We start from the raw sequence: 13,651 nt of genomic DNA on the forward strand, positions 1-13,651 counted from the left end.
ACTTCTGTTCTGTTATTCTTTCAACAATTCAAGGCAAAGAAGCATATCCTAAGTGTAGAATCAGTGAATTGCAACAAATCTTGCTATACTCTTGGTGTATCTTAAATAACAGTTTCCTCCCCATTACAATCCAAATTCAACTTGCATTTTGAATTGGCCTCAATGTGGCCCTCAGTTGGTCGAGATCAACCATGGATGTTGCATCCAGCTATCTATTTTGTTGGTGCAGTTATGTTGTCGGTGTGGCTGATGAGACCAATATGAGAGTGGCAGTCTCTGTTGCAAGATGCAGCGTTTCCTTCTGTGGGTCCATTTGTCTTCTGTTGCTTTCAGGAATTTTTCCTTGCCTGACTTAAGGTGTTGTTTCAGGGTGCTTCTACACCTGGTGCAGTCGGCTGCAAGTTCCTTCCAGAACTCAATGTTTATGTCCTGCAGTTTCATGTCCTGCTTGCAGACATCCTTGTAGTGCAGTTGCAGGCAGCCAGTGGTTCTCTTGCCTGAAGCCAACTCACTGTAGAGGATGTATTTTGGTACGAGGCTATTCCGCAGGTGGCAGACAAGGCCCGACATGGCTACGCTGCTGGAGCAGGGTGTACACACTAGGGAGATCGGCACGAAAGAGAACCTCAGCACTGGGTACTCTGGTTTTTCAGAAGATACCCAAGATGCAACAAAATCACTTAAATGGGAAGTGTTGAGCCTTTTCTCCTGCTTAGCACATGTTGTCCAGGTCTTGCTGCTGTACAACAGTGTGCTGATGACACAAGCATTGTACACCGCCATTTTTGTTTTGACTGAGAGCTTGTGTGGTGAGGCAGGGAAGAGCTGGTGCAGCCTTCCTGATGTGCTTGTCGACTTCTGTGCTCAAGGAAAGGTTTCACTGGTGATGGACCCCAGATATGTGAACGGATGAAAAACATCCAGTTTGTAGTTATCAATGGTAACAACTGGTGGTGCCTCCACATCTTGTCCCAAAACATTTGTGTGTTTCAGGCTGACAGTTCAACCAAATTCCTTGTAGGCCTGGTAGAAGCAATCCACCAAACTCTGGAGGTGTTGTGCAGAATGGGTTGCAACTGCTGCATCATCAGCAAACAGCATGTCTCTCAGTATAGCCTCAATGAAATAAAACAAAACTGCAGTGACTCAGAAATTATACTTTTAACAGAAACATACCTTGCAAAATAAATCCACATACATACCAACAGAGGGTTCAGATGTAATGCCCATGCTCTGAAGCAAGGCTTCAGCTTCCCTTCGTTTCTTCTCAATATCAGTTTCTTCATTCTGTGGCAATTCCTTCTTCTGATCAGCCTAAAACAAAATATAACATTAGAAAAAAAAACAAACACAAAATAAGATTACATGATTACATTATTTTTGTTCTATAATTACTGTATTCTGTATTAGAAGTCATGTTATCAATATTACTGCTTTTAACTAATTTTTTTTGTGTCTTTCTTAAAGAAGGATCGAATATAATTCGGTTGACTCCATACATTCTTGGATGGTAGTTGCTCACAATTTAACTACGAAATCAACAACAGATTAATCTTCTTTGTTATTTGTGGAAGAGAGTTCCAAATATCTACCAGACTAACCACCCCTGAGAAGCTTGGCTCCAATCCACCCCAATTCCAAGACTTGCCAATAAATGGAAATAGCTTATCTATTTTATCAATTCTAATTTTCATCTTAACAGCTTCAATCAAATCAAATTTCAGGAAATACGACCCAAGTTTCTTTAACCTCTCTTTGTAATTTATTCTTTGAGCCTCAGTGTTATATTGGTAAATCTGCACTAACTCCCTCAGAAGCCAATATTCAAATGTTGGACATAGATCTGTCAAACAGCAGTCTGGCTGGCTTTGTTTATAACCTCTTCATAGTCAGTTTTTAGAAAGAAAGGCTAGCTTCCTGTAGTTTTTAAAACTATTTTCAGTAACTATTATTTTAATAATAGTTACTCAAATCCCCAAATTTCTTTCAACCTTCATTAGCTTCAGCTTTTCATCATTTTAAAAGTGCATTGTTCATTCATGTTTAGGTCTAAAACTTTCCATTTGCCTGTTTTTGTCTTTTTGCTTGACTGTTATACCAATGCCACTTCATTTCATCAGTAGGTTTAAAAGTGTTTTTTTAAACACAGTACAGATACTTGAAGCACAACATAATGCATCCTGACAATTTAAGTGTGCCTCTGCCCAAATATTCCTATTCCCTTCCCTACATAAGTCAATAATTCAACCTCAGCTCAATGAGATTCAACTTAAGCAAACAGTCCTGCATAAGAAACTTCATTATAGCTTTCTGAAAGTTCTTTAATTGGCATTTTGCTATCTCACCTCAAGAAAATTCTGTCTTAACATACCATCACAAATTTACCCTGGCTCTCAGTCCAGCTGAAAACAATTCATGTCATTCCACCTTAACTGTAGATTCTAGAGTTGTAAATTCCCTCACAGATGTTAAACTGACTCCTCTACAATTCCCTGGACATCACCCACTTCGTACATCCCACTACTTTTCTTAATTAGAGTACAGACATGAACAGATCATCTTATAGAAGAATAGTACCCAAGTCAGAAGAACTTCATAAAATTATATTACTAAGGTTTACATTGCCCTCACCTGCTTCTTCTGCTCCTTTCTCTTATGGTCTTAACATCTCCAATTTTTATCCCATCTGAGTCTTCTATTTTTCTGAGAATCATTTCACTATAGATATTAAATAATTCCGGTGAGGCAACAGATCCCTGTCTAACTCCTCTTTGAATTTTAGCCCAACTGTTTATATAATCATCAATTTTTACCGCCGCCATTTGATTCCAAGATAAATTTTGAAGCAGTTGTTGGTCCGTTCCATCAATGTTCAGTTTAGTGAGTATTTGAAATAATTTTTCATGTTGCTCTTTGTCGTATGCTTTAGTGAAATCAATAACATAAAAAGACATCACTTTGATATTCAATTGCCCTTTCAGAAAGCATTCGTAGTATGAAAATTGCGTTCATAGTTCCTCTATCCTCAATAAACCCACATTGCAGTTTAGAAGTTTCTGGTCTTAACTTGTTTTTAATTCGACTCAGAACAATTCTCAACAAAATCTTTATTATGTGACTCATAAGACTGTACAAATGTAATAAAAGTTCAAAGTATTGTAAATTTATTTTCAAAGTATGTATGTGTCACCATATATTACCTGAGATTCATATTCTTGTAGGCATTCACAGTAAAACAACAAAACACTATGTACAAAGACTGACAACTAACCAATGTGGAAAAAAAAGAACCGAAATGTGTAATAAATAAACAAACCAAACTGACCACATGGGTTGTACAGCCCTTGAAAGTGAGTTATAGAATCAATTCACAGTTGAAGTGCATGACTAAAAGGATGGTGGTACAGGAGACTTAGAACGCACACCACCAGGGTCAGGAAAAGTTATTACCCCTCAACCATTGAACCAAAGAGGATCATGTCATTCAACTTCACTTGCCCCATCACTGAAATGTCCCCACAATCAATGGACTCACTTTGAAGGACTCTTCGTCTCATGTTCTTGATATTTATTACTTAGTTATTTACTATTATAATTTCTTCTTTTTGTATTTGCAGTTTATTGTCTTCTGCACTCTTGTTGAATGCCCTAGTTGTGTGGTCTTTCATTGATTCTGCTATGGTTATTATTCTATAGTTTATTGAGTATGCCCACAAAAAATGAATCTCAAGGGTTGGATATGGTGACACTGAATATGAGAGCAGCCAAAGCTCCCTCAGCACCAACGCCTCCTCTCCTCCCTCCTCAATTCTACACGTGGATGAACAACATAGGCTACCACTGTCAACATCCCTTATTTGCCTGGCACCTACCATCCGCACCTCCACATTCCAACTGCTATCATCTCAATATTCACCTCCATCAGCCCCCACATTCCACCAACTCTCCAGTCATCATGGATTGACTTTCACTACTGTGCAGGTGAGGAAGGCTCTGGGGAAACTCAGACATGGCAAAGGATTGGGACCAAATGGTGTGAACCCCAAGGTCCTCAAGGAGTGTGCTGAGTAGTTGTATGTTCTTCAGCGCATTTTCAAGCGGAGTCTCAGCCTGAAAAAGGGTCCCGTCTGTGTGGAAAACATCATGTATGGTCCCAGTACCCAAGAAGGGCCAGCTGAAAGTCTTAAAATGACTACTGTCCAGAGGTCATGAACTCACACATCATGAAGACCCTAGCGAGGCCAGTCCTGGCTCACCTCCAACCCCTGGTCAGATCAGCTCTCAATCCCCTGTAGCTTGCCTACCAGAAGCACACTGGAGTCGATGATGCTGTCATCTACCTGTGAAACAGCCTACTCCTACTTGAATAAGCAGGGCAGGACTGTGAGGATCATGTGTTTTGATTTCTCAAGTGCCTTCAATACCATACAGCCCTCATTGCTGGGGCACCTACATGACAGACTTGAGTGAAGCAGCAACACAGAGGCTGTGTATACTAGAAGGGCTAGAGTTGCCTCTACTTCCTGAGGAGAACAGAGGTCCTTTGGAGTATGCAGGCCTCTCCTTCACACGTTCTTCCAGTCTGCTGTCGTCAGTACAACCTTCTATGTGGTGGTGTGCTGGGGCATTGCAATCAACACAGGTAATGCCAGCAGACTCAACAATCTGATTAGAAAGACCAGCTCTGTTATAGGAGTTACACCGGACACACCGGAGGCTGTGGCAGAACGAAGGCCCCCACGGAAAATCCTGGTAATTCTGAACAATATTTCTCACGCTCTGCATGCTACCTTGGCTAAACAGAGGGACACTTTTAGTAATAGACTAAGACAGCTGCACTGTTCCAAAGAGCGCTATATGAGGTCATTCTTACCCTCGGTCATTAGGCTCTATAATGATAACCAGGGAAGTGATAACCCACCCCCTCCTGTTAGTCCGTTTGAGGTAACTTATTTTTTCTATTTCTCTTCTAATATTAATATCTATGCACTTGTAATGCTACTGTGCCACTAATTTCCTTTGGGATCAATAAACTATCTATCTAGCTGTGTACTTTGATAACAAAATTTATTTTGAACTTTGAAGTTACCCACACTGGTTCAGGAGCTTGATGGTCAAACTGTTCTTGAACCTGATGCTGTGGGACCTAAGGCTCCTGTACTTCCTGCATGATGGCAGCAGCAAGAAGAGAGCATGGCTTGGATGGTCAGGGCTATGGATGATGGAAGCTGCTTTTCTGTGACAGTGCTCCTTATAGATATGTTCAGTGCTAAAGAAGGCTTTGCCTGCAATGGACTAGGCTGCATTCACTATTTTTTATAAGCTTTTCTGTTCCTGGGCATTAGTGTTTCCATACCAGGCCATGATGCAACTAGTCAGGATATTATCCATTGTGTATCTACAAAAGTTTATCAATATTTTGGATGATATGCCAATTCTGTGCAAACTTCTAAGAAAGTAGAGTCACTGTGGTGCCTTCCTTGAGATGGCATTTATGTACCGGTCCCAAGACAGATCCTCTGATATGATAATACCAACAAATTTAAAGCCACTGACCCTCTCCACCTCCTCTCCCCTAATGAGGACAGGCCTACTAACCTCCAGGCAATTCTTCAGGTGGAGGTCTTGGAAATGGGAACATCTGATTTGCTCAAAGCACAACACAAGGACGTTGGGGTGAATGACTTTTGGATCAACGTGGTTCCCCAAGCTCAATTCAAAAACACGAGAGCTATTGCAATGCTCCTACTCACACTGTTCCCCTCCACGTAGTCATCGTTTTCTTCAATGAACTCTATCAAGAACCAGGACAGAAACAGACTCTCCAATGCACATCTTGGCCAGTGCCTCAGGATTGCCACAACAGAATACAGGCCCGACATCAGAAGGATTGCCTCATCCCGTCGCTGTCACTTCTCTCACTGATTGGTGAGTGAATCAATTTATTTTTGTTCATTTGTCAATCTTATTGTGGTATAATAATATTACAATAACAATAATACTGATAATTTCATTTATAGCTACACTTCATACTTCAAATGTTACACAGCTTTAAGTAAAAAGAACAAACAGATTAAATGAGAGAACAGAAACAGTGGAAAAGGCAGTACTACCAAAACTCTTTGTGTGGAAGAGAAGTGGTGAAGACTACCATGTTTGTGTGTGTGTGTGTGTGTGTGTGTGTGTGTGTGTGTGTGTGTGTGTGTGTGTGTGTGTGTGTGTGTGTGTGTGTGTGTGTGTGTGTGTAAGTCCCAGATGAGTTCTCAATGTGACAGCTGACAGTTGTGATAGATAGAGTCATAATTAAATGGTTGGTTTTGGACTTATTTTGTTTCAAGAGTGCAATTTTTTTCTTGTGTGACCCACAACACAGGCTTTGAAAATCCCAGGCCTAAATTATTACTACTACTACTACTAATAATAATGGTAAAAGCAGCAACAACAACATCTGCCCATAAAACAACTTACTGGCGCAATGAAAAAAAAACCCTGGATGTTTTGTCCTTGGCTTGGCATGCTTAACATAATTTGGCCCTTGTGGAAAACTAATTGGAGAACCCTGCTTTAAAGAGACTGCAGAGCTAATTTACCATGATGCTCCTGGACTAGAGAGTATGTCTTAGAGCTTGAATGCACCAAGGCGTTTCTCTTTGGAGCAAAGGGGGATGAGAAATGACCTTATTGAGATGTACATGATGATAAGAGGCATACATTACGTGGATAGCCAGAGACTTTTTCCCAGAGCGGAAAAGGCTAATGCAATGGGGCATAATTTTAAGATAATTGGAGAAAAGCATAGGGGGATGTCAGAGGGAAACTTTTTTTTACCTGGGGAGTTGTGTGTGCATGGAACACCCTGCCAGGGGTGATAGTGGCACATTTAAGACACTCTTAGACAGGTAAATGGATGATAGAAAAATGACGAGCTACTCTATGTAGGAGGAAAGGGTTAGACTGATCTTAAGAGATGGCTTAAAGATCGGACATCATGGGCCAAAGGGCCTGTACTGAGCTGTAATGCTCATAAGAATGTAGCAGGACAATGGAATTTGCCTGGCAGATCAGACAGTGATGGATTTAAAACTCAGCCAACATCATGCATTTGTCATGAACAGCTCTCACACAGAAATCACAGAATTGTAATAGACCACCATGTCAATGACCTCTCCCTACCAGCACAAGTCTCTAGTTCCACCACTGTCCCTTTCAAATTGTTTCCATTGTGAAATTCAAGGGGGCATTGGGTAAGTCTCCAGATTTGCAGGCAATGCACTGCAGATTCCAATAACACTATGCAAATAACACTGTTTCCTCATGTTACTCTTCACTTTCTTCCCTTTTATATCTATGACCTCCAGTCCTTGATATTTCTACCAAAGAGAAGAGCCTATCATTATCCTGTGGAAGGGTCTCAGCCTGAAACGTTGACTGTTTATTCATTTCCATAGATACTGCCTGACCTGCTGAGTTCCTCCAGCACTTGGTGTGTGTTGATTTGGATTTCCAGCATCTGCAGACTTTCTCATGTTTATGAGCGTTCCACTACCAGTGTCTAGGCCCTACATCATTTTATACACAAATATCAAATCTTTCCTTCAGCTTCTCTACTTCAAAGAAAACAGTCCCGGCTTTTCTAATCAATCCTTGATTTCACGAGCCATTCTTGTAAATCTTTTCTGGACCTTCAGAAATGCCTTCACAACCCTTCCTGTAATGTGACTACTAAAACTGAACAAGCTTTTTTTCTTAAAAAAGGCTCAGCATAATCTCCATGCCTTTATTATTAATACCCAGAAAAGGCAGGTTGAGGAAGCAGTTGGCTTATTAACTGTTTCCTCAACCTGCCCTGCCACGTTGAATGATTTATGCACTCATGCCCCTAGTTATTTCTTCTTCCAGCCGTTCTTTAGAACTTTATTCAATATTCATTCAGTATATTTTATACTCTTCATCCTTCCTACCAAAATGCATCACTTCATGTTGTTTTCTACTCAAGAGGTACAAAGAGTTGATGTTTCAAGACCCTTTTCCCTTCCTGCAGATGCTGTCTGACTTACTGAGCGTCTCCAGCATTCTGTATACTTACTTCAGATTCTTACCATCTGTAGTTCTTTTGATTCTCATTCACTATTATTTCCTTTCCAGGAATACCAACCTTGAAGTTCTCCAAGGTTCAGGTTCTGAGCTCTTTGGTGGTATTTCTGTCTCTTTTGACTTGTTTACCCTCAATGGTTTCTTTTTCTGTTCTATTGCTACGAAGGATTTCACTACTGAAATGTTATTCTTTCCACAGATGCTGCCTAACCTGTTGAGTATTTCCAATATTTTGTATTTTTTGGAAGGCTAATGTCACTTCCCAGGATGGTCTCAGTGTTCAGCATTAAAACCCTGAGCGATAACAGGTTCAGATCACAAGATAGAGTGACATAATATAATAAAAATGTACGTCATGGAAACAGGCCACTCAGTCCAACTCATCAACCTGTACCAGTGACCATCTTTTTGTATTAAACCCAGCGCCCAGCATTTGGTCCACAGTCCTCTATGTCTAACCAATTCAAGTTTTCATCATGACCAGAATCAAATGCTGCCTAAGGAAGGACCTGGACCCACTGCAATTTGCCTATCGCCCTAATAGGTCTACAGCAGATGCAATCTCACTAGCTCAACACTTGACCTTGGCTCCCCTGCATAATTGCAGTAATCATTGATTACAGTTCAGCGTTCAACACAACCATACTCTCAGTTCTAATCAAGCTCCAAAACCTGCGCCTCCGTACCTTCCTCTGCAAGTGGATTCTTGAATTCCACAATGGGAGACTACAGTCAGTGCAGATCAGAAATATAATATCCTCTTCAATGTTGGACACCACTATTTTTTTAAATAATACTTTTTATTAGATTTGTACATTTCAATAAACACATATAATTTTCAGACTATGTGGTGATTCATCCCCACTATTGGCAGAAAACAGTATAGCAGTTAAACTAATATTTTATTTTCTTTCATTTTTTCATTGGCTAAGTATTAGCAGATAACTCATGAGATGTAATTGTTTTAATTATGTAGCCTATGAACTAGTTTATTCTCTATCTAAGGAATTTTCCTTATCTTATTAATAAAAGTGATGGATTTTTTAGAGGAGGCATCTTCTTTTCTATCTTTTGTCTTTGCATTCATTCTACGTCTTAGCATTGTTTCTCAGCTGTTTATTTAGTTTGGTTAGTATCTGTATGTTTGTTTGTACTCTAAAATAAAGTGAAATTTTGGAATTAAGACTGCTCGTCATTCGTGACTCCCGGAAGAACCCCAAGGTTAACAAAATAAACAGAGATCCAACATCACTGACAACACTGGTGCCCATCAAGAATGCGTGCTTAGGCAACAGCTGTACTCTCTCTACACTAATGTCTGTGTGACTAGGCACAGCTCAAACGCTATCCATAAATATGCCGGTGACACAACTACTGTTGGCAGAATTTCAGATGGTGACAAGGAGGCATACAGGAGCAAGATGGTTGAGTCTTGTTACAACCACAATCTTGCACTCAACATCAGTAAGACCAAGGGATTGATTATAGACTTCAGGAAGAGGATGTTGAGGGAACACATACCAGCCCTCATCGAGGGATCCGAACTGGAAAAGGTGAGCAGTTTCAAGTTCCTGGGTGTCAACATCTATGAAGATCTATCCTGGGTTGAACATATTGATGCAATTACAAAGAAGGCATGACAGCGGCAATTTTTTATTAGGAGTTTGAGGACACTTGGTATGTCACCAAAGACTCGCAAGTACCTGCAGGTGTACCATGCAGAGCATTCTAACTGATTGCATCACCTTCTGGTTTGGAGGGGCCACGGCACAGGACTAGAAATAGCTGCAGGAAGTTGCAAACTCAGCCAGCTCCATCATGGACACTAGCCTCCCCAGCATCAAGGACACCTGCAAGAGGCAATCCCTCAAAATGGCAGCACCATCATTAAGGACTCCATCACTCAGTACTTGCACTTTCTCTCATTGCTAACATCAAAGAGGAGATACAGGAGCCTGAAGATATACATTCAATGCTTCAGGAACAGCTTCTTCCCCTCGGCCATCAGACTTCTGAATGGACAATGAACCACAAACACTTTCTCAGTATTTATTTTTGCTCTTATTTTGTACTACTTTCTTAATTTTTAATACATTTCTTGCTGTAATTTATAGATGTTTCCTTAATTATTAAACATTGTAATGTACTACTGCCATAATTTTATAACATATGTGGTGATATTAAACCTGATTCCGATTCCAATTCATTCATTACACCTTTCATTCCCAGGACTATTTTTATGAACCTCCTCTGGCCCATCACATCTTTCCTTATTCCTCAGGGCAGTTCCTTGGGGAGGTGCCTTAGTCCCAACCATTTTTCAACTGCTTCATCAATAACCTTCCTTCCAAATATCATTAGTGGAGATAATTAATTCTATTCGCAACTCCTCATGCAGTACACAAAAGTCAGATTCAGAATCAGGTTTATTGTCACTTTCTTATAGGACATGAAATTCATCGTTTTTCACCAGTAGTACAGTGCAGTGCAAAGACATAAGCTTATAAATTACCTAATCAATAAATAGTGCAAAGAAGGGAATAAGGAGGTGGTTGTGATGGACAAGAATAAGCTGCTTTGAATTACCGAGCGTGGATCTTCAGGCTCCTATCATCTCTGATGGTAGTAACAAGAAGAGGACATGTCCCAGATGTCCTTTATAATGGAAACCACCTACTTTAGGCACCACCTCCACCACTAGCAGGCAGTAGTTGTAGTGCATATCATGTACAACATTCATAGTCAAACAGGACAACATCTCTACACCTACAACAATGACAACCAGCACATCAGAACACCACCAACTTCAAATCCTCCTGAGTCACATACTTGGAAATGTAAACACAGGTCTTTCACTTTCGCTGGATTTAAAAAATGGAATTCCTTCAACAACAGCACTGTGAAAGCTTCTTCACCAGCAGCACTAGAACAGTTCCAAAAGGTGACACTCCACTACCCTCTCAAAAGATAGCATATATATTAGATAGCCAATGTATATTAAAGTTTAAGTTTAAGCTGCAAAAAGCCAACCCCCCATTGCATCCACACACTGGTTATGTATGCCTATGGCAACAACAAACATGAACTTGAACCTGAAATTGCTGATGACTCACAGATCCCAAAAGTGATATTGTCTGTGTGGAGCTTGCACATCCTCCCTGTGAACATTCCCCAAGGTCTCTCCAACATCCTAAAACATGCAGGTTGGCAGGCCAACTGACTGCTGCAAATTGCCCCCAGAGTGAAGGTGAGTGGTAGAGTCTAAGAGGAATCGATGGGAATGTAGAGAGAATACAATGTAATTAGTGTAGGAGTACTGAAAATGGTGATTGATGGTCAGCACGGAGAAAAAGAGAGGAGATGTACAGACACAACAGACACCAGATTCAAACAAGGTGCTGGAGGAACCCAGCAAATCATTCATGATGCATGTCCTAACCTCATTCGTGCTCCCAAAATACTAATTTGGTGGGACTAAACCCCACCTACCATGTTTCACTCCCAATTTATCAGCATCAACATCTCTTTGCAGTCTAAAAAGGAACTTTCCATACAATCAACAACTCTACCAATCTTCATGTCCATCACAAACTTACAGATCTTGATTTCCACAGTAACATTCAAGTCATATACAAATATATCAAACAAAAGAATTCCTCCCCCAATCCAAATGGAATACCATTAGTCATAGACATCCAGTTGCAAAAACGCTACCATCACCTCCAATCTCCTATTGCCAAGCCAATTTTGGATCTACTTTTTTGCCAATTAAATGCAGTACACAAAAAAACAAATCAAGTAATAACTCTGCCTAACAGCTACACTTCTTTCTTAATCCAATTAATTCAAATGGCTCAAAGATTCACTATTTAGCTTCAAACAAGTCTCATTAACTGTTCACAACTCTTGCAACTTCCAATACTCATGACTTACACTTTGGTGTCACCTGCTCTTGGTGGACTCAGTTGGGATTCGATTTTGGTGAGCTTTTCTCCGAGTCCCTGACCTAGGGTCTTTATTGTCAGTGTATAGTCTCTCAAGTTACTGCTGCTGATCAACCTTTTTATATACTTTCCAGCACTGATATAGCTGCAATTCCAATCCTCATCCATATGTGTATGTGTTTCTTTAACTTGTTAAAGTTTCTGCTGGTGCACATTATTATCAGAGTGTTTGTTTGAGCTTCTTGTAATTTATCACATTGTCTTTTCCTAAAACATTCCCATTTGCTTGGTCTGTCCTCCTGATAGCTTGCACCGGCATAGTTCACAATGAGATAGTTCACAGGGCAGTAAACCTACCTCAGCTATGCTGTCAATTGATACCGACCACGTGTCAATTACATGACCTTCCTTCACTGTGCTTTTTTGTTCTGTGGTTCCCGACATCTCTTCCTGGCCAGGACAGCATCCTTCCAAAGCATGATGGGATACTTGACATTGCTCTGACTTCTGTAAAGTTTGCCAGTTTGTCCACGGATTCAATGGGCCCTAACCTTTTAAACCAGTTCCCCATGTGTGACAGGTACAAGAATTACTGAAGTCCATGTAAATTACATCTACTTGTGAAAAGAGTAGCTTTATTTTTCACATGTATGTTGAAACATACAGTAAAATGTATTGCTTTATGTCAACAACCAACACACTCCAAAGATTGTTCTGGGGGCAGCCCACAAGCGTTGCTGTGCTTACAGTGCCAATGAAGCATGCCCACAACTCACTAGCCTTAATTATACGTCCTTGGACTGTGGAAGGAAGCTGGAGTACCTGGAGGAAACCCACATGGTCACACGGAGAATCTACAAATTCCTTACAGACAGCAACAGAAATCAAACCTTGATTGATGATCACTGGTGCTACCTCTTCATAGAATTTTAAACAAACTGCTCAGATAGGATCAGCTCCTAACAAAGCCATGTTGGCAATCTCTAATTCATCCTTGCCTTTCCAAGTGATCATTGGTCCTCTTCCTACCACAAGTTAAGCTCACATGTCTATAGTTATCTTGCTTTTCCTGTAACCTTTCTTGAAAAGGAGGACCATGTTTGCTGCTTCCAGTCACCTGGTACCTCACTTGCGGCCACTGAAGATCGAAAAATCTTAGCCAGAGTACAAGCAATCTCTAGGCTAAATTCCATTTGGTCCTGGGGATTTATACTTGCAACTACCCCTTCAATGAATTTTCCAACCGTAGTCTCCTTTGGGAATATTGTGGAAAAATATTCATTTTATATCTATACCTCCTGGCTCTACACACAGATTGCCTCTGTTGTCCCTAATGAGCCCTACATTTCCTCGGTTATTCTTATACCCTTAAAATACATAAAATGTCTTCAGATTTATCTTAATCCTGTCTGTCAACAACTTATGACCCCTCCATTCCTTTCTAATTTACTTTTTAAGCACCTTCCTACACTTCCTATATTCCTAACAGCTTCCCATGTTCTTTGTTCCCTATACCTTAAATGTGGTCAAGTCCATTTGAAAGGGAAGATTCCGAACTTTACCCCACTGAACACTGTATCCTAATTCTCAGGAATTGCGTCATTGGGTGATTA

General features: G+C 40.4%; 1 protein-coding gene across 2 annotated transcripts in view; it reads right to left on the reverse strand.

The window, feature by feature from the left end:
• The window catches only part of LOC140199578 (cytoplasmic dynein 1 intermediate chain 2-like), a 95,803-nt gene that overhangs the window by 65,226 nt on the left and 16,926 nt on the right, over positions 1–13,651 (reverse strand). For both annotated transcript variants that reach the window (XM_072261882.1, XM_072261881.1), the window contains exon 3: positions 1,203–1,314. In XM_072261882.1, coding sequence (XP_072117983.1) covers positions 1,203–1,314 — 112 coding nt within the window. The remainder of the gene's footprint in view (positions 1–1,202; positions 1,315–13,651) is intronic.

Source organism: Mobula birostris, chromosome 6 (assembly GCF_030028105.1).
Source record: "Mobula birostris isolate sMobBir1 chromosome 6, sMobBir1.hap1, whole genome shotgun sequence".
In the NCBI taxonomy this organism is placed as follows: Eukaryota; Metazoa; Chordata; class Chondrichthyes; order Myliobatiformes; family Myliobatidae; genus Mobula; species Mobula birostris.